General features: G+C 32.8%; 1 protein-coding gene across 1 annotated transcript in view; it reads left to right on the forward strand.

Moving 5' to 3' along the window:
- Positions 1 to 20,852, forward strand: part of CCDC102B (coiled-coil domain containing 102B) — a 787,870-nt gene extending 767,018 nt beyond the window's left edge. Inside the window, exon 9 of the mRNA XM_027852419.1 lies at positions 20,580 to 20,852. Coding sequence (XP_027708220.1) covers positions 20,580 to 20,697 — 118 coding nt within the window. The 3' untranslated portion in view covers positions 20,698 to 20,852. The remainder of the gene's footprint in view (positions 1 to 20,579) is intronic.
- Positions 20,853 to 23,030: the final 2,178 nt, after the last annotated feature.

Below are 23,030 nucleotides of genomic sequence, written 5' to 3' on the forward strand. Positions count from 1 at the left end.
ACAAAAACATAAACAGGGGAAAAATAAGATGGAGAGAAAGACACAGATAGTAATCATAGCTGTGAATGTGAATGGGATGAATTCTCTCATAAAATGAAAGCAGATAGTAGAATGGATTAAGAACCATAATCCTACAATACATTGTTTACAAGAAACACATTTGAAGCAGAGGGATACACACAGAGTAAAGGACAACTCCAAAAGACTCAAGATGGAAAATGCTATCCACATCCAGAGAAAGAACTTAGGATTCTGTATGTAGATGGAAGTACTATTTGCTCTCTTTTCTTTTATTGTTTTGTTGTGTTTCTTCTTTCTCATGGTCCATGTAAAAATTTCTCAGGTGAGAAGGGGTGGTGAATGGGAAAAGTTTAAAAAGCCCTGCTACAATCAAATAAAGCTACATTCAAGAAGCTTCAATTAGATACACTTAAAAATGTACCTTTTTAAAATTTAACTGTTATATACTTAATAATTTCAAAAAATTAAAACTTAATTTTAAAGTTAACTAACCTTTAGTGACTGTTGTGTCTGCTTTTTGTTTGAAAGTATTTTAATATTTATTTGCAGTATGGAGGTCCACAGTTTCAGTTAATCCTCTAGACGGGTATCAATCATTTGAGAACTGAAAGGCATCTTGATCTGGGTTAGGTCAGAGAATGTAGATTCACAGCAATAAATGGTTAAAAAGCAAAAAATCATTTTTCAGGCACGTTGCTATGACATGGGTATTCTATGACATTTTTCCATATTTCAATTGTATCTTTCCTAGCATCAAACAATGACTTTAAATGTCATATACTGAGAGCTCAATCAATTCCATCTGTAGTTCTTTAAGTGCCTTGGTGATATCAACTAGGTGAGGCTGAAATGCTAATTTGAGTATAATGTCATGAGTCTCAAAGTCAGTGAACCTTTCATTGTATTCTCCAAATGAAAGAAAAAAAAAGAATACAATGTGAAATATCTCATTGGAAAATCAGCTAATGTGGAAAATAGATTCAGGATAGATAATTTAAAAATTGTTGGACTAACTGAAAGCCATGGTCAAAAAAAAAAGCCTAGACATGATCTTTCAAGAAATTATCAAGGAAAACTTCCCTGATATTCTAGAACCAGAGGATAAAATAGAAATTAAAAGAATCCACCAATCACCTCCTGAAAGAGATCCCAAAAGGAAAAAACTTCCAGGAATATTATAGCCAAATTCCAGAGTTCCCAAGTCAAGGATAAAATATTGCAGGTAGCCAGGAAAAAAAAACAAAAACAAAAACCAAAAAATAAAAAATTCAGTATGGTGGAGCTACAGTCAGAATAATACAAGATTTAGCTGCTTCTACATTAAAGGATTTGAGGGTTTAGAATATGATATTCTAGAGGGCAAGGGAGCTAGGATTACACCCAAGAATCACCTACCCAGCAAAATTGAGTATAATCCTTCAGGAGAAAACATGGATATTCAATAAGATAGATAACTTGTAAGCATTCTTGATGAAAAGGCTGGGGCTGAATAGAAAATCTGACTTTCACACACAAGATTCAAGAGAAGCATGAAAAGTAAACAGAAAAGGGAAATCATAAGGGACTTAATAAAGTTAAACTGTTTACATTCCAATATGGGAAGATGACATTTCTAACTCATAAGACCTTTCTCATTTTTGGGGTAATTAGAAGGGGGTATATATAGACAGAAGGCACAGCTGTGAATTGAATATGAAGGGATGATATCTAAAAAATATAAAATTAAAATGTGAAAGAGGAATGTACTGGGAGAAAGAGAAAGGGAGCAGTAAATGGAGTAAATTATCTCCCATAAAAGAGGCAAGAAAAAGCTTTTACAGTGGAGAAGAGTGGGGAGAGGAAGGGGAATAAGTGAACCTTACTTTCATCAGAATTAGCTCAAAGAGAGAATAACATACACACTCAATTGGTTATAGAAATTTATCTTACCCTACAGGAAAGTAGGAGGGAAAGGTAATAAAAGAAGTTGAGGCAGTGATAGAAAGGAGGGCAGGTTGGGGAGGGAGTGATCAGAAATAAAACACTTTTGAGGAGGAACAGGGTGAAAGAGAGAGAAAATATAATAAATGGGGGTGGGAGGAATAGACAAGAGGTAAATATAGTTGGCAATTGTTACTATGAAAAAACAATTTGAAGCAAGTTTCTCTGATAATGGCCTCATTTCTCAAACAAATAGAGAAATGAGTCAAATTTATAAATGATCAAAAGATATAATCAGTTAAGTTGTCTATGGTCATGAAAAATATTCTAACTCACTATTGATTAGAGAAATGCAAATTAAAACAATTCTGAGGTACTACCTCATATATATTATATTGATTAATAGGACAGAAAAGGAAAATGACAAATGTTGGAGGGGATGTGGGAAAAAAATGAGACATTAATACACGTTGGTGGAGTTCTGAACTGATTCAACCATTCTGTAAAGCAATTTGGAACTATACCCAAAATGTTACAAAACCATGTATACCCTTTGACCTAGCAATACCACTACTAGTTCTTCAATCCAAAAGAGATTTAAAAAAGGACCTATATGTACAAAAATATTTATAGCAGCTCTTTTCTGGGGGTAAAGAATTAGAGATTGAGAAAGAGCCCAACAATTGGAGAATGCATGAACAAGTTGTGGTATGTGATTATGATGGAATACTATTTTACTGTAAGAAATGATGAGTAGGATGCTCTCAGAAAAACCTGGAAAGACTTGCATGGGCTGATGCAAAGTGAAATGTACTGTGTACTAAGTAACAGCAATATTGTAAGATGATCAGCTGTGAATGACTTAGCTCTTCTCAGCAATACACATATCCAAGACAACCCTGAAGGACTTATGATGAAAAATGCTATCCATTCACAGAGAATAAACTGATGGTGCCTGAATACAGATATTGAAACCTACTTTTTTTAATATTCTTTACTTTTCTTGAGTTTTTTTGTCTTTGTTTTCTTTCATACCATGACTATTATAGACATGTTTTTTGGGACTACACATGTATAACCTATGTCATAATGCTTGCCTTCTTAATGAGGAGGGGTGGGGAGAGAGGAAGGTAGAGAATTTGGAATTCAAAGTTTTAAAAACAAATATTAAAAATTGTTTTTATGTGTAACTGGGGAAAATAAAATAATTAAATACAAAAAATTCACATTGCTGATTCTGTTCTTCATATAATTTAACTCTCTCTGTTCTCACAGAGATAAAATTTTGGCTAACACCTGTTACTGCAATAGGCAAAGCACTTTAATATGGTACTGCAAATCCATACCAAATACCTCATTGTTCAACTTTAGCATGTTGTGAAACTGACAATGTCATGTTGCATTTGAATGAATATAGTTAACAATACTTATAACTTGTTACAAAGTGTCACTTAAAATAGTAGCTGTAGCACAGAGATTTTGCTGATGCAAGATACAATGAAAAGATGAGAGCATCTCTATATGTTAATACTTTTTTTTTATCTTTGCAATAAGCCCTTCATATGTTTTCCTGTCATGGAAGGTGCACCATTTGTGCATACACTCACTAAGTTTACCAAATTCAGTTCAACTTCATGACATTTATTTTGAAAGTTGTTGAAGATTCTATTCCCCATGTTCTGTTTGCAAAAGTTCCCAAAGCAAGTAACTCTTCATAGCAAAAAACAAAAAAACAAAACAAAACAAAACAAAAAAACACATCTGTTATGACCCAAATGAAGTTCAAAACATGCACCGAGTCAGTGGTATCAGTTGATTCATCCAAAGCAATTGAATAATATATATTTTCCTTTTGAAGTTGTGCATAAAGTTCTGTTAAGTTGAAGGCTAATTCATGCTACTGAACATTTGTGATTCTTGAAGGTGGAAGTTGGATTTGAAACATTATCAGAGTCTAAGCACCCTACAACTATGACAATGAATTCTTTCACAATTTCTACATCACTAAATGGCTTCCCTTTTTTCTTAAGTATATAAACTGCTTTACAAGTTGCATCAGTGGCATAATTTCCAGGTTTTATTGCTGCTTGAAAGAATTCTTTGCTTTTACTTTTCATCTTTTAATTTCTATAATAAAACTTTTTGTGCCTCTCCCTCTAATTTAAAATATTTGTGGTCCTTAGGTGTTATAATGCTTATAAGTATTAAATCTCTTTAATGTTGATATTGCACTATCACAAAGCAAGCAAATCATCTTATCTTTAGCAGAAACAAGATAATATTGCAATTCCCAATCCTCATTAAAAAATTTACTTTCTTCCTTCAGAGTTCTCTTGGTCTTCTTTGACATGACGGGTTATATAGCAGACAGAATTTAAAAATACTGTTGAGGTGTGCCACTATTCACAAATTCCACTTCATACAGAAGCCGTGCACTGTTGTCAAAAGCTGATAACAGATTGGCATACTCAAGGACCCCCATAAACTCTCACCAGCCAGCCTCCGGCAGTAGTGGCGCCAGTCAGGCTTGGACAGTTAGAACTAAATAATGAACATAGCCCTGTTAATTTATCTCTTATGTCTTACTAATGTTCTAATTGTGCAGGTCAATCTGGGAGGAATATTTCATTGAAACTTATTTTATTCTTTGGCATTTTAAATGAGTTCATTTTTTAAAATAAAATAAAAAATATAGAAGACAAACAAAAATGTATTAATAAAAATAAAAATATTCTGTATAATTTGGATGAAGTCAAAAGGTTGTACTTAAGGACCTAGAAGGCCACATGCGCCTTTAAGGCTGTAGATTTCCTACCCCTGGTTTAGGGTAACAACACAGCTACATTCCTGATCTTTTCACACACAAATATGCCTACTTAAAGTATGAAAGTCTTTTTGCCTCTAGCTCTTACATCCTTGTAAGATCACTATATTTGCAGGTTGTCCTTTAGCTGCCTTGGTGATACTGTCTAGACCACAGATTTCTTTGTTTTTGTCATTCAAAAACCAGGTACTTCTACCAGTGAATCTTTAGTCAATTACATGACTTTGAAAGTACATCTTGACATAGAAAATTGTTTGTAAAAGCATTTATTAATTTTCATAAAAATATTCTTTTTTTGAACATTAAAAATATTGTATTGTGTTGTTATTTAGGTTGACAAATTTAGATTTGGAAATCTCTTAAGGATTATTTAGGTAGGCACCAAGATAGTGTAAAAATACATTAAGTCCTCCTTTCTTTTTGTAGGGATTATTGATCAAGGAATACCTCCCTACAAAGGAAGAGTAGGTTACTCTTTCCCCTTGAATATTTTACCCTGCCTCAACTCTCTTTCTTGAAAGTTTTTTAATATTTGATTTTTCCCAAATACATGTAAAAACAAATTTAACATTCTTTTTTTTTCAAACTTTGTTTCCAAATTCTCTACCTCTTTCCCCTCCCTCCCTCATTGAGAAGGCAAACAATTTGACGTAGGTTATACATTTATAGTTATGCAAAACACATTTCCATATAAATCATTTTGTGAAAGAAAACAGATAAAAAAACCAACAATAATAAAATAAAGAGAAAATATCTTTGATCTGCAGTCATGCTCTACTAGTTCTTTCTCTGGAGAGAGACAACACTTTTTATTGTAAGTCCTACGGAATTGTGTTGAATCATTGTATTGCTGAGAATAGCTAAATTATTCATAGTAGATCATCATATAATATTGCTGTTACTGGGTATGGTGTTCTTCTGTTTCTGCTCATTTCATTTTGTATCACTTCATGTAAGTCTTTCCATGTTTTTCTGAGCACTTCCTGTTCATAATTTCTTAAAGCACAATAGAATTCCAATGCAATCATATACAACTTGTTCAGCCATTCCCCAATTGATGGACATTCCCTCAATTTCCAATTCTTTTCCACTATTAAAAGAACTGCTATAAATATTTTTGTACACATAAGTCTTTTTTCCTCTTTTTCTCTCTTTGGGATACAAAGTGAGTAGTAGTATTGCTTGGTCAAAGGGTAGGCATGATTTTATAGCACTTTAGACATAGTTCCAAATTTCTCTCCAGAATGGTTGAATCTCTATACAACTTCACCAATAGAACATTAGCGTTTAATTTTCCCACATAATTCTTACATTAACTCTCCTGGATCTATTTTCCGGGTCAGTTGTTTTTCCAATGAGATATTTCACATTGTCTTCTATTTTTTCATTCTTTTGGTTTTGTTTTATTATTTCTTGATGTCTAACAGACATTAACTTCAGTTGGTTCAATTCTGATTTTTAAGGAATCATTTTCTTCAATGAGCTTTTGTACCTCCTTCTCCATTTGGCCACTTCTACATTTTTAGGAGTTTTTTTTTTTTTCTTCAGTGAATTTTTGTGCCTCTTTTTCCATTTGGCCAATTTTACTTTTTAAGAAATTCCTCTCTTCATTGGCTTTTTGTATCTCTTTTACCATTTGTCTTAGTCTATTTTTAAGTTGTTATTTTCTTTAGTATTTTTTGTGCCTCATTTACTGAACTGTTGACTCTTTTTACATGATTTTCTTGCATCACTATCATTTCTCTTCCAAATTTTTACTCTACCTCTCTTACTTGATTTTAAAAATCCTTTTTGAGCTCTACCATGGCCTGAGACTAAATTATAATTTTCTTGGAGGCTTTGGATGTAACTGCTTTGACTTTGTTATTTTCTTCTGACTATGTGTTTTGCTCTTCCTTGTCACCATAGTAGCTTTTTGTAATCAGAATTATTTTCTGCTGTTTGCTCATTTTCCCAGACTATTACTTGACTTTTAATTCTTTACTGAAATGGGTCTCCACTTCCATGTAGAAGATGCATTGTCCCAAGATTTAGGGATTTTTTGCAGTTGTTTTCAAAGATACTTCTATGAATCTTTAAGTGTTCCATTCTTCCAAGGTGGTATGATTTAAGGAGACGTGTTTCTTACTCTTTTGACCTGTACCCTGGTTTATGAGTGACCACAAGCACTTCTTTCTGCCCTGGTACTATGATAAGCGTCCCCACTCCACTGAGGCCACAAGCTCTGGTGTGCTAGTGCTCCTCCTCACCCTGGGACTGCCACCCAGGACTGCTGCCTGGGTCTGAGTATGGACAAAGCAATGGAATCATGCCTCAGTGCTAGCAAAGAGACCCCTGTAATCTCCTTCTTACCAATTGTTGGACCCTCTTACTATCTGTGGGGTGAGAGCTCCAGAAGCAGTTGCTGCCACTACTGATTCAATAGCTCCCAAAACCTGCTCCTGGTTTTCTGAGGTGGGTCCCTGCTGGTACAGCCTGGGCAGGACTGTGCCCCACTCTCCATCAGGTACAACCTTTTCTACCAACCTTCTAAGTTGCCTTTGGCTGGAAAATAATTTCACCCCATTCTTTTTTGGGTTCTTATGCTCCAGGAATTGCTTTATTGCGTTATTTAAATGTGTTTGAAGGGATTTGGGGGAGAGCTCAGGTGAGTAGCTGCCTTTTCTCCACCATCTTGGCTCTGCCCAATATAAAATATTTTAGAAGTACAAAAATAACATACATGATATATATTTAAAACATGAAACAAAACTTATTACCATTCAGAGGATACCAATTCAATTGAATGCATTTCTAAGTTATCATAGAAAATCATTCATCTTATTATTTTTAATATATTATACTAATCACATCTAAAACCCAAAAGATAGCTCTCCTTTATGGAGTAATTATATTTAAAATAATAATAGTTAACATTTATCTGGATATTATCACATTTCAGGCATGATGTGTTAAAGACTTCACCATTATGTGGATCCTTACAATAATTGAGGAGGTGGGTGTTATTATTAATATTTACAGATTAGTAATCTGAGGTAAACAGAGGTGAAATAACTTGCTTAAGGTCACACAGCTAATAAATTTCTGAGACTTGATTTTAACTTATCTTTTCCTAATGCATGCATTTTCCAGCATAACACCTTAATGCAGGATAGGAAATGTGATTTCCATTAAGTTCTGATTTAAAGCAATTATCTCAATAAGAAAATACATCTCACTGTTAGAGAGACCATTTGATAATTTAGTTACAGAACAAACCTCAACCAGATTAAATTAGGATTTACAATCACAAATCCAAAATCTCAATTTTTTTCTACTGGCCATTAGTTGGCAGCACCGCAAATTTCATGGCTCACTGTTTTCAGTTAGTTCATATTCAAGTTTTTGTGGTAGCAGAGTCTCCAGAATTTCTTTTTTGTTTCCTATTGGACAAGATAGATTTCTATACCCACATGTATATGTACACATACACACACACATACACACACCACACATATATATGTATATATGTACATATGTATATATGTATATATATATGTGTAGTATGTGTGTGTATTCTTCCCTTTTTAACCAATTGTGATGAGAATGAGATTAAAACATCACCTGCAACTGCCCCATTTCCCCCTCTACTGTAAAAGCTCTTCAGTCATTATGCAACTCTTTTATTTGAAAAAATTTTCCTCATTTTACTTCTTCTTTCCTCCATATCCCAGTGCATCCCTTTTTCTCACCCTTTCATTTTTTGGCAAGATCATTCCAACATGATGGACTCCCACTGATGCCTACTGTCTATGTCTACTCCTTTTAACTGCCCTAACAATGATAAAATGTTTGGAAGTTACATGTCTCATCTTCCCATAAAGGAATGTAAGCAGTTTAACTTTATTGAGTCCCCCATGAGAACTCTTTCATATTTATCTTTTTATAATTTCCCTGAGTCTTCTTTTTGTTTGTCAAATTTTTTATACAGCTCTGGTCTTTTCATTGGGAATTATTGAAAATCCTTAGTTTCATTAAATTTCATTAAATATCAATTTTCCCCTGAAGGATTATGCTCAGTTTTGCTGGTTACGTTATTCTTGGTTGTAGTCCTAGCTGCTTTGCCTTTTGGAATATCATATCCCAAGGCTCTCATTCCTTCAATGTGAAAACTGATAAATCTTGTGTGATCCTTTGTGGTTCCACAGTATTTGAATTGTTTCTTTCTGACTGCTTGACCTGAGAACTCTGGAATTTGGTTACAATATTCCTAGGATTTTTCATTTTGGGATCTCTTTCAAGAGATGATCAGTGAATTCTTTCAATTTGTATTTTGCCTCTGGACCTAAGATATTAGAGTGATTTTCCTTAACAATTTCTATAAATATGATGTTTAGGATTTTTCTTTGATTGTGGTTTTTAGTTAGTCCAATACTTCTTAATTTATCTCTCCTCAATCTATTTTCCAGGTCACTAAGGTGCAAAAAGACTGAAAAGTTATAAGGATGTAAGGCTATATAGGGCTTTGAGTGTTAGAGCATTTTGCATTTGATCCTGGTGTTAATAGGGAGTTACTGGAGTTCATTGAATATGGGGGTGACATAGTCGAACTTGAGCTTTAGTGGCTAAATTGATGATGGATTGGAGTGCAGAGAGACCTAAAGTTAGGTAGATCTACCAGCAGACTATTGTGATAATCCAAACATTAGGTGATGAGAGCCTGCATTAGAGTGGTAGCACTGTAAGAGAAGAGAGGAGGGCATATTCAGGAGATCCTGAAAAAGTTAATTCAACATGACTTGGCAACAGATTTGACATGAGGTGTGAGAGATAGTAAGGTGATCATCATGACTATAAGTTCAGAGCCTGAGGGAAGGGGAGGATTTTTTTTTCCTCTACAGTAATAGGGAAGGTAGAAGTTAAGGAGAGTTTCAGGGGTGTGTAACCTGCAGCTGTAGGCCACATGTGGCCCTCTAGGTCCTTAAGTACAACCTTTTGACTGAATCCAAACTCACCTGCCCCAAAAAAAATCCCTTTAATTAAAGAATTTGTTCTGTAAAACTTAGACCCAATCAAAAAACCACACCCAAGGGCCTAAAAGGCCACATGTGGCCTTGAGACCACAGGTACCCCACACCTGGTTTAGGGGCCAAGATGATGAGTTTGGTTTTGGAAATGTTGTGTTAAAGATGTCTACTGGACATCCAGTTTCAGATATCTGAAATGCAGTTGGAGATAGGAGCCTGGATGTCAACAGAGAGTTGGGGGATGGTTAGCAAGATTTGAAAATCATTAGCATAGAAATGGTAATTAAATTAAAGGAAGTTGATGAGATCACCCTAAAAACTTGTTCAAACGATACTGGGAGGACAACAAATTAACGAAATGTCACAAAGCTATTAGCATTTTTCTAACAACTTATTTTAAGCATTGATGACAGTCTTTCGTATTTTATTGCAGCCACATGCCACTGTCTTGTATTTGTCTTTTTTAAAAAAGAGCTCATCTTTGAGCTTCCTGTGCAGCCACATTGGCTTCTTTCTTTTGTTTCTCAGTATAATTGTGATTTTGTTTATACAGTCAGACTTTAATTTTTAAAAACCTTGTATGTTGTTATACTAAGGACAATTGTATTCCAGAAATATATTAAATACCGACTAAATGCAAGGCAAAGTACTAAGCTATAGAACTACAACTTTGAAAAAAACACATTTTTTTTTGCCCTGAAGGCACTTACAATCCAGCAGAAGATAAAAGACTATAGTAATAGCTGCAGTACAAAACCCAGTATAATCAATACATAAGAAACATAGTGTTATGAGTGATTTAATTGGATGGAATAATTTCTATTCATTTTAGTTTAAAAAACAAAACAAAACAGGAAGAATCCAGTGGAGCTGGGGGAATGTCTAGCTAATAATTGTTGGGTAAATTAAAGAAGAGGATGAGAGATTATTTTTGCCAGTGAACTTCAAGGCTGGTGGCATATCTTTATACATATTTGTCTAAGGTGAGAATAGAGATTATCAGACTTAAGTCTTTGGACTTAAAAAAAAAAGATTCTACCTATATTATTAATGTCTCCAGGGGAATTTTTCTGAGAGCTATGCCCAATGTGCCAACCCAGGGAATGGGGAACTATATTTTTGTGTCTGTATCTCCCTCCCTCAGCCTACTTTTATGGTATTGCTGGGCTTGTAAGGGATAAATTGACCAGGAAAATCATGTAATAATAAAACCCTTCAGATAAACCTCAGACTGAATATGTGATATGACTATCTAAGATCATTTTCCAATGTGGTAGGGGCATATTTATGAGTCTTAGACCTAAAACCTATTATAGGCATAGAACTGTACTACAGGAGATAAAAATATTTGATAATTTATTGACTTAGCCAGGAGGATTTAATGTCTAGTAGAGAAGTCGATTTATAAAGCATGTAGTCTTTAAGTGTGAAGTATTACTAAGATTATGGTTATTTTTATTAAAGGGGAATAAAAATGTATTGAAATAACTAGAATATAAAATAGACCATGATAATGAAAAAGAGAGATTCAAAATCCCTACTCTAGGAGGTGTGAGGAAGAAAATGCCAATGTTGAATCAGGAAAAACTTAATGGAGGAGGTATGATGGCAGCTGGGCCTTTAAGAATGGATAGGAATTTGACAGATAGGTATAATGATAATAATGATGGTGATGGTAATATCATTTGATAACAACAACCTTGAGAGGGAGGTACTATTATTGTTGCTATTTTACAGATGAGGAAACTAAAGGCAAACAGGTTAAGTGAGTTTCCCAGAGTCACATAGTCAGTAAGTATGTGGGGCTGTATTTGAACTCAGTTCTTCCTGACTCCAGGTCCATCATTCTAGCCACTCTATCCACTATACCTTCTAGCTGCCAATATAATAAATATGCATCCCAACCATAAGGACATTGAATCATATGTATTTTATCTTATTTAAACACATATATGTGTGTAGAGAGACAAATGTGTATACACACATGTGTGTATACACACATGTGTGTATACATACTCACATGTGTGTATACATGTAAATGCACATGTATAAATACATGCATACACACTTTTCTAAATTCTAGGGCAATGGATTTTCTTTGTTCACTATTACAAACTTGTCCCTAGTTCTTGTCATTCTCATGTTACCTGTTAGTTCTTATATTTATTGTAATGAAGACCAAAGTCATAGATTCCTTCCTTGCTTCCTTTAACATTTGAGAAATGAAACTAATAGCAAGGCAAGGCAAGTACCTACTCCTGCTTTTCTTTTAGCAGAACTAGTGTACTTGGAAGGAAATTCAATTTTGTTTCCCAGTTCATATAATAAATCAAATCACAATAAAAACTGGTACCTAGTATAATTCCTCTGAGAATCAATTTAAGAGGTGAATAAAAAGGATTTATCATTGGTACAACTGTTGCTTGAATGTATAAAAATATTTTTAAAGTCTTGAAAATAATACATACAGTTGAGTAATTTTAATAATGACTGCAATCATGTTTATATGATTAATATGCCAAAAAAATTTCCCTATTAGGAAGGAAGGAGGGAAGAGGGAAGAGAATAAATATTTATATAACACTTACTATGTGCCAGGCACTGTGCTAACTGAATTTTTTTTCAAATATTATCTCCTTTGATATGACATGAGCCCATGACATGAGCCCATTTCTGTTTAAATTACCCGAGATTATGAAATAATACACATAGTTTTATTATCTATTACCTGAAAATATATTAGTGTTATGGGTGGATGAAGAAATACCATCTAAGATTCTAGAGTCTATTTGGGAATAAACTAACATACTTTTTGCATCATACTGCATTATGGAAATAGCAATTTAGAAATGAGAGAGACCACTTAAGCCATCTAATGCAATCCCTTCACCTGATATTTTAGAAAACTGAGACCCTAGAAAGTTTAATGATTTACCCTAGGTCACAAAATGAGTAAGTATCAGTGGGGAAATTTAAAATCAAGTCATCTAGACCCAGAGCTTGTGCACTGCCCACTGAAATATACTACTTCTCTTGTTCATCTTTTTTTGTTTGTTTTAATGCACTTATATTTATGTGTTTTTAATATAGCAATTTCAAAATATTTTAATCTATTTTATCTATTTATTTATCTCTTTATCTATCTTTTTATCTATTTCATGTGTATCTCTCTATATATCTATATCTTTATCTATATGTATGTATGTAAATACATGTGTATATATATGTACACATATGTACATATATATATATATATATATATATATATTCATAGAGGGAATTCTCTTCTGGAATTCACAAATGAGTTGTTTAAAGGTCTGACATGTGAAATAATTTGCAACAATTATTCTACTTGACCCCAAAAGGAGTAATAGTTAGAAATTTCAAAGACATAGATTTAGGCTTGATTTAATGGAAAACAAACAAACAAAGAAACAAAATCTTTCTATCAATTAAAGCTGTCCAAGAGTAAAATTGTCTACTTTAGGGACGAGTGGACTCCTCTTTACTTGAAGTCTTCAGGTAAAAGTTGAAAGGCCATGCTTTGTGTATGTTATACAAGGAAATCTCAGTCAGGTATGAGTTGAACTAGATGTCATCTGAGGTCCTGTCTAACTCTGAGATTCAGTTAATACAATTATAATTACAGGAATTTAATTCAAAAGAAGGTACTGATTTTTATAAAACAAATACCCATAGAAGTTTATTAGTGGCATTAGCTGACAAAAATATTGAGATGTGCAGTTAGATAGGAAATGTACCATATGTCATCTCATACCTGTGCACAACAGGACATTTCCTTAATAGCTTTCTTAATATCCTTACTATGCTTGGGTTTGGGAGAACATATGGTATTTTGCCTGCTTAGTAATTTTCATCAACAGTATTTGATATTAATCTTTGTGTGTGTACATATATATGCATATATATATATATATATATATGCAAGGATTCTTAGCTTTTTACTTTCTAAGTCAATTTCTAGTTTATTCTCATATGTCCACACATACCCTCATAGAATCATTGGATTTAGACTTAGAAGGAACCTTCAAGGTAATTTTACAGATGAGGAAAGTAAGAGCCAGAGAGGTTATAGATTTGATGCAGTTCACACAGTCATTTGTCAGGAATGGCCTGTTTCAAAGTCCATCCTTGGGAAGAGGGAGGGAAATAATTAGTCAGTTGGAGAGAATTCAGGAAAAAGTGAATGGCAGGGCCTGTATTATATACATAGCTGTGCTTAAATACTCGCATGTATACACAGTATGGCAAATATAACTGATTGAAATGTGCTTTGCTTAAATCAAAATTTTTAAGCATATCCAAGACTTAAACAATTTCCAGGGTCTGCATCATTTTAATCATCCTTTGTGGTGTACTCTACTAGTTGTTCATTTCCTTTCTCACCGCTCATAATCTTGGTTCCAAAGAACGAGTGACAAAAAATGCTTCCCTCCTCTTGGGGATTAGGAGTCATGAGGCTACAAATGAGGAATGTTGCAGAGCTGATGAGATGGAGTAATTTCATTTTTAGTTTTGTTTAAATGTTTTTATTTGTTATGAGAGAGTGTTCAAGGACGTGGATTTATTGAAAAAAATAACTCATGTAAAAAGGTATCAATAAAACTTTTAAAAATATATAAACTGTGTTACCCAGAACTTAATAACACCTTAGATTTGTTCTGATGAGCAGAATATGAGGGTGTTCTGGAGCCAGTTTGAATAAGCTCACAAAAACAGATTGTTAAATTTTTGCTGTGAACATTTGCAAACAATACATTTCAGAGTTTGATTTAATGCTTTGTTGATAGTCCCTAGTTTAAACCTAAGAAAATTATGGAGAAATTTTAATAATGCAAATTATTTTTAAAATGCAGCATATGAACTTTTTTCCCTCCAGAAAGCCTGTTGTTAATCATTTACTAGCACATCACTGTAGTATCACTTTTCTTGTTCTGCATACTTGCTCTTAATTTAGCCTAAGAATATATGAGCATTTTATTTAAAAAAAATATTGATAACTTTTAGTTTTATATTTCCATCATTTCTGGAATTTCTATCTTTTCTAGGATTGGCCGTATTTGTAAGAAAGAAAATCAAATGAGTAAAGATTAACTACATCTAGAAATACATACACTATTCTAGTTTTCCTAGTCCTTCTCTTTGCAAGGAGGTAGGAGGTGTTTCCTTATCTGTTCTCCAGAGTCACTATTGCTTTTATTTCCCCAGTTTCTTCGAATTTTGTGCACTTGTACTTTTCATTGTTTTGTCAAACTGTTAAATCATATTGAGCTTATAGCTGACAATAATTTCTATACCTTTTCCACAAAAACTCTTATCTAGGCATTCTGTCCAACACTTAAGACTTGTGCAGTTGGTTATTTGAAATTAAATATGGAATACTTCATTTATCTCCACTAAATTTTATCTTATTTAACTTGTCCATCCTGCCAGCTAACTGTGAATATTCTTGGACCTTAATTCTGTTAAAAGTATTTGCTATCCCTATGAGCTTTGTGTTCTCTGAAGATTTGATAAAGAAATCATATGACTTTATCCACATTATTTTTTAAACTATTGAACAAAATTGCATCAACACCAGATCCCTGAAGCACTTTCCTCATGAGTGACATAGATAAAATAATCATTATTCTTTATGACTGGTAATTCTGCCAGTTCTCAATATTTCTAATTCTTATCTTTAATCTCACTTTTCTCCATCTTCACAAGGATATCATGAGAAAATTTTTCATTTGCCTTATTGATATTTTGTTGTTTATTAATACTAGAGAGTTCCCTTTATCTACCAATCTAGAATTATCTTGTAAAGAATTATTCTTGAGGAACCCATGCTCACTAATTATCATGACACTTGGATACCTCTATTGGAAAATTTACTGTAAATCTTATTAGCTTTATGACAACTCAACTTTCTGATCTTTAGTTTTATTACTTATAAAATGAGGATGTTTGCTCTGATGACCTCTAAAGGAACTTTCTACCCTGATGGTGTATGTTTATTTTCCTTTTTAACCTGTGAGGAATGAATAGAATTGTATAGGCAAAGACAAAGGGAAAGAATGGTGTAACAACTAAACATCAGTGTGATGTCAGCAAAATGATAAATAGATGTGTACATATGTATGTATATGCATACATGTATATGTATATACATGTACACAATCTATATACATGCATTGATATATACATATGTATATTTCTATACACATGTATATGTGTATGTGTGTATATACATACACACACATACAAGAAAGAGAAATGAACTAACCAGTTTGGCTGGAACTAAGGTTTAGGGATGCTAAACAGCTAGGGGTACAAATATGGGGATAAGCTGGGGCTAGATTGTGGAGAATCGTGAATACAAAGCATAGCAGTATGAAATTTATTTAGTTGGAATTAGGGAGCCATTGGAATTTTTTTAGTAAGGAATGACGTGACAATGATAATATCTTTGAAAGGCAAATCTAGCAAAAGTGGTCCACATGGATTGGAATGGAGAGTGGAGAAAGGGGAAAGGAACTACTGGAGTGTTCCAGGTAGAGGTAATAATGAATTAAACCATAGTGAATTAAAGTGATGGTACATAAGGACAATAAGGTACATAAGTTTTGTTATTTCACTGCCTCTCAGAGGCATTTTTTTAACTTTTTTTTAAATGCCTGGTTGATTTCCAGATGACTTAGGAATAAAGAACTCTGACCTCCTAATGCAAATAGCATTGCTTTAAAGAAAATGTGGAGTACTGCTACCATGGATACTTTTTCAGAAAAAAATTCATAATGTTTACTCATTCATATTTTTATAAAGCAACATTTAAGAAACCCATTATTCAAAATCATGTTCAATTTAATAAACAAAGTATTGGGTTGCTATCAGTTTGAAACAAACTATATACCATTTTCATCAATTAAGACTACCAGCATGATAATTGGCTAAAATTAATTTGTGGCTTTATTAATCTGTTAAAGATATTAGAGAGGCAGCAAACTGCCAACTATGTTTTCACTACTCTGTTTCATGAGGGCCCATTAGCTTTGATAATTGAGCTTTTACAACTGAAAGCCAGGGCCATTATAGAAATGGTCTGTGTATTTCCACTAGAAAGGATTTTTATATTACAAGATAAATTAAATTGCTTTTAAATATGCAGTTTATATGTATTCCAAGGGGATAGGATACAGTATGTTGACTGTATCATTTTTATTCATGGCTTTGAGTTGACTGTTTTCTCTTTTAATTCCCTAATTTTCTGGTTCTCTTGAGATATAAAGGAAGAGTATGCTTACACTGTGTATGTGAGTTTTGTGTTGCCTTGGAAACTGAAATGATAGTTTATCAAATAAGCTTAGATACCTTCAAATACATGTCTATAACAATAGCACCAACAAATTTCTTTCTGTCAGATGAGATACTAGTAGAAAGGCAAATTATAGGTATTAGAACATTTTTCTAGGTCATTCATTTAGTAATAAGTACATTTTGCATTTAAATACAAATATATTAAATTATTTTATTGAACCATATAATCATTAAGAATATTTTGCTAATTCCAGGTATGAGGATCAAATTGTAATGCTCAAAATGGAACACCATTAAGCATATATATATATATATATATAAAATTTTAAAAGTATTTAAAATAATAATTTAATAAAACAACCTTATTGTGTGTCTATAGATGATTTAATTAGGATTAAGTATGGTAGCCAAATCATTTACCACATATAAGAAAGAGAGAGAAACATATAGGAAGGCAATGCAATCACTGTGTTAAGTTTGAGGGATATAATTAGAAAAAATGAGTTTCTGGTCTCAAGTATTTACATTCTAATTGGGGTAGACAATATATTAAAGAAAAGTGAATTATAGGGCAGATGGAAAGATCTAGGATTCTTCTGAGTACATTGGCTGGTCAGATGGCCATGTGTTAGGTTTGGAGGGTAAGTAGAATTGGTACTAGTTATCCATCACCATATTAGAAGGAGTATAATTAGTTACTCCCCACGTATCCAAGCTGTGTGTGCAGTTATGTCTACTCTGCAAGTTTTCAGGAGGGTATGGCAAGGTGTGACCAACATCATTAAGAACATCATTAAGGAAGGAAACAGTGAACTTGAAGGACCTGGAATCATGAATCTGGGTTCACTGTACAGAAAGAGAAAGGGGCCGGAATTTTGGGACTAAAGTATCCTTTTTGGCAGTGAGATAATCTATTAGGAGAACAAACAAGAATGTAGAATGTGAAGTGCCTGGGGATAGATAATTTCCTTCATTCAGTTTCCATGACATTCTTAAATTTATTTCCAAAGGTTCTATTTACAAAATCTCTCATGGGCAGCAGTCCTTCACTCTGACTGTTGTTTTTCCAATAACACTTTCAAATATTACTATGAAAGGGATATCTGTAACTACTAAGCTGACAGGGGTAGTCACACTTAGCACAGAATATGTATGTCCAAGTCAATATCTACTCTGACATGGAGATTATCACTAAATAGTGACATCAGATTTAAACTTACTTTTCCCTAAGTTTCCCATAGTTGTATTGAGGTAAACATGCAGTTTAAGTAGAATACCTGCCCTTGGTTACTGTTATATATCATAGAGGGTGGGATATCTATCTATCTATCCATCTATCCATCTATCTATCTATCTATCTATCTATCTATCTATCTATCTATCTATCTATCTGTCTGTCTGTCTGTCTAATCTATCTTAAATATCTTGTGTGTATTTAGATATACATATATACACATGTATATATATATGTATATATATGCATAGGCATAATGCACATATAGATAATATTTTGTTAGTATGTGTTTATAATATGTATAATATTACTTGTACACACATATATATGTATATACACAGATACAGATATATGTATATTTTATACATATGGATATTTGTCTCTAAAAATAAAAAGAAAATGTTTATATATGAAAAACAAACAGGTATATCTGGGAGGCTCTGGGTAGAGGGAGAAAAAAGAAGAGGCTTTAGCTGGTCTGGGCTGGGAAAGATGCTCTCTCACCTTCACATAGTGTTGGGAGCCTGGGGTTCAAGGGTCATACACTGAGTTTGCTCCTTGTAGATCTGGCAAAAAAATTTGGGCATATCTAATATGATCCTTATAACAAGCCTGGAAAGTAGGTGTTATTATTATCCTCATTTTATAGATTAGGAAAGTGAGGCAAACAGAATTTAGGTCACTTGCTGAAAGTCACAGAGTTATTAAGTGTCTGGGGCCATATTTGACCTCAGCTCTTCATAAATCCAAGCCCAAAACTCTATCCTCTATAGAGGACTGCCCCCAAAGTGAAATGAAAATTTTCAATTATTCTTGTGAGTTAACTGATATAGACAGTTAATTTGCATAATACAAAATTTAAAAATAATATATGTATACATGCATATACATTTACATTTTAAAATAATACATACATATAAGCATCTATGTCTGCACATGACTACAGATGCATATGTACAGTGCATATATGTATAATGGTAAATATATTGATATGTATATGTATGTATATATGTATTAATTAAATATACGTTATATATATATATATATATATATTATTTTTATAAAAATAAAAATAAAAAGGGGGCAGCTAGGTGGAACAGTATATAGCACACCAGCCCTGGAGTCAGGAGGACCTGAGCTAAAATCCATCCTCAGACACTTGACACTTACTAACTGTATGAACCTGGCCAAGTCACTTAACTCTGATTGCCTTGCAAAAAAAAAAATAAAATAAAATACATACATATATTATTATTCATTTGCATCATTCAGCTCAGTTGTTTATGTGTATATATATATATATATGTCTATGAATTTTGAGACTTAGCTCTATATATTGCAAATTTCTAGGAAGCTTACAAATCTTTACTTTGTGCTTTGTTTATCCATCCATCTATCTGTCTGTCTGTCTGTCTCTAATATCTGTTTTACTAAAATTTTCTGATTTATGGAGAATGAATCATTTCAGATTTACATGGCTGTTCATTTTCTTATTTATTTAAACAAGAGGTTTAAATCTGTCCTAGAAAATATTTCATCCAATTGTAAAGCCCAAAGTTTTCCTGCTAAAGAAAAATGGAACATTGAGATAATAGTCACTGTGCATTTAATATTGAAATAGGTAGATTTTGACTTATTTTGAGACCCCATTTCTGCCTCCCACACCCCCCCTTCATTGCCTAGATGATTGTTTTAGGTTTCTTTCCTAATTTATAGACCTGATCTTATACGGTTTATTTTAAATCATCCCTTCCCTGTCTTATGATCAGTGAAGTGTCATTGTGCCCTACACTCATGTGCAGAGTGGACAACTGATGATAAAAGTATATACTAGGGTTCAAGTAAAATAAAAGATCAATTAAGATACCTAAGTCCAGCTTTAATTTGGTTAAGTAAAATCAAGAAGAATTAATTTTTGTTGTTGTTCCGTTGTTTCAATCATGTCTGACTCTTTGTGATCTCATTTGGGGTTTTCTTGACAAAGATGTGGAGTGGTTTGCCATTTCCTTCTCCAGCTCATTTTACAGATGAGGAAACTAAAGGCAAAAGGTTTTCAGTGTCCAAGGTCACAGAACAAGTAAGTAAGTGTCTGAAGTCAGATTTGAACTCAGGAAGGTGAGTCTTCCTGAGTCTAGATCCAACAAAAAAATTATTATGGTATTTTTATACTTAGGAACATTTCCATTTATCCCAGGTATTCCTTGTTGAAAAGTCAAACCATTTTCACATTTCCTTTTATTTTTTTCTCTTCCAGATTCAAGAGGCAAAAAAATGTAAACTCTGCATATGGAATCAAATTGAGTTCTAAATATACTTCTGAGGACTCCACAGAAGCAGAGTATGAAGAGGAAGGAGACCAGTCTATTTCATGAAGCACCTTGGGATATGTGTGTTTGTCAAATCAGAGTTCAAGAAAAAGGTATAGAAACAGAATCTAGAAGGGAAAATTAATTGGAAGCACCTCAAACATAACTGTTTCAATAAAATGTCAAATATTATAGGATATTTTGTAAGCATTTTATCCAATACTAACAATTTTTGCATAAAACAAATTTACCCACTTTGTTGTCTATTAAAAAGAGGTTGAGTTTTTAAGTGTGAATTATATACCCTGTTGAATTTTGTGTTTTTTTCCTAAATCACTTGTTCAAATATTGCACCTTTCTCTTTTATCGTCACTAAAAAAAGTTGTGAAATTTTAAATGTGCTTTGTAAAAAGTAGGGACAAGAGCTTGTAAGATTGTGGAAAAAAAAGTTAAAGCTTCAGTTTATTATTTACCTCCTACACATCACAATGCACATATGAGACAAAAAATTATGGCTTTAATGATGTAATGCTTTCACTAACATTTTTATCAGCAAATTTACCAAAAGGTGGCTGAACCAACAACTTTAATTTGAAAAAAATGAAAATATTAACTAGTATATTGAGAATAAATCAACATTTTCATTTATTTGAAAAAAATTAGAGATATAGTCATATGTGTTAAAATGAGGTATTATAACTACCATTTTTCTTCTAAATGTTATGGTTTGGTTTCTGGCCCATTGGCTATCCACTAACTGTGATCTTTGTTCTACATATGAAATCAATTATAAACCTGGTATATATAGCTTACTTACCCTTTTTATAAAGCCTGTTGATTTATTTGTTTGCCAATCACTGATCATTATGACACCTATCAACTTCTCAGAATTACATTCTTTCAAAGATCTGTGTTCATAAAAACCAGTATATTATTAGTGGAAAAAATATTTACTAAGACACAAATTGAGTGAATAAATGTTCTCTTAAAATTAGCAAGGGTTAAAATTATTTTTATTGGAATAGTAGATTTGTTCATATAGATTTAATCAAGTAGATAATTAACATGAATGTGTCAGAAATGTGAATTTATAGATTCATCTTTGAAAACATTTTCCTTCTTGTAGAATTTAGACATAACTCTTAGAAGTAATCTAGTCCACCCCCTTCGTTTTACAATGAGGAAATTGAGACTCAAAGAGTTTAAGTGATGTACTCTAGATCACATAGTAAGTAGCAGAGACATATCCTTAGTGATAGTTTGGCACTATAGTAAAAAAAAAAAAATTGACTTTGGAGTAGGAAGGCATGGATCCCAAAAACTCTTCTCCTGTTACAACTTATAAAACCTTGGACAAGTCACAACCTGTCTGGGCTTCAATTTCCTCAACTGTAGAATGATAAAGTTGGACTAGTTGACTTCTGTAGTCTCTTATGGGTTCTAGAAATATGATTCTATGTGAAGTCTAGCATTCCAAATGCAGCCACTTTTGCAAGATAAAGAATACCCCCACACATACACTTTCAGGTAAAGAATGCATAAACTTTCAAAAATTCATATGCTGACTTCATAGAATAAACTCATAAAACATTAGTTGGAAAAAACATTAGAAGTCTTGTAGTCAAACCCCTTCATCTATGATTTGCTCATGTACATTAATTTAAATGTAAATTTAGATTTAAATGTTCCAAGTAACACATACAGAACTGCTAATTACAATATGCTAACTTGCAATCCTTCCTTTATAGTTTAAAGATAATCTGCCTAGATTAGCCTTTCAGGTGAGATAATAGCATATTAAGCCAGTCAGTAACTTATGTGGCAGAATAATCTCTCACTGAAATAGTCTGTACATTGGAGAAAGTATAATTACTTATATTGTTTTTTAAGATAACATCTCCTTGTAAAGTCATTCCTATCTTATGCATTTGATATTTCCCTTCAAATTTATATTCAATCAAAATATTTGGTCAACTAATTACTTCTGAAACTCACTAAGAGATCATTTAAACTTTTCTTGAATTGAAAAGCAGGATTTTTTTGGTCCATTTCAATTTTCATATATTGGATCATTTCAAAAGCAGAATATAATTTTAATCAAGAAAAAAATTTTCTATTATTTGAATCACCTTTAAACCAGGTCTCCATATTTTAAGGGCAGAACTTATCTTGCAATAATTTCACCCATGATTTTATATCAAATCAGTTACCTATGATTTGCCTTGATATAGAAGACTAATCTGGTCAACTGAAAGAAAATTGTAGATGGAAGCTTCTAAAACAACAGCTGAACCTATAGATATGTTTAGAAATAAACATTTGACACTGAATGGATATTTCTATCTCAAAATTCTGGGAAATGCTTCCTTAAAAATGGTTTCATGGTCTTTAATCATACC

This window comes from Vombatus ursinus, unplaced genomic scaffold (assembly GCF_900497805.2).
Source record: "Vombatus ursinus unplaced genomic scaffold, bare-nosed wombat genome assembly UNPS02009573.1, whole genome shotgun sequence".
NCBI lineage: Eukaryota > Metazoa > Chordata > Mammalia > Diprotodontia > Vombatidae > Vombatus > Vombatus ursinus.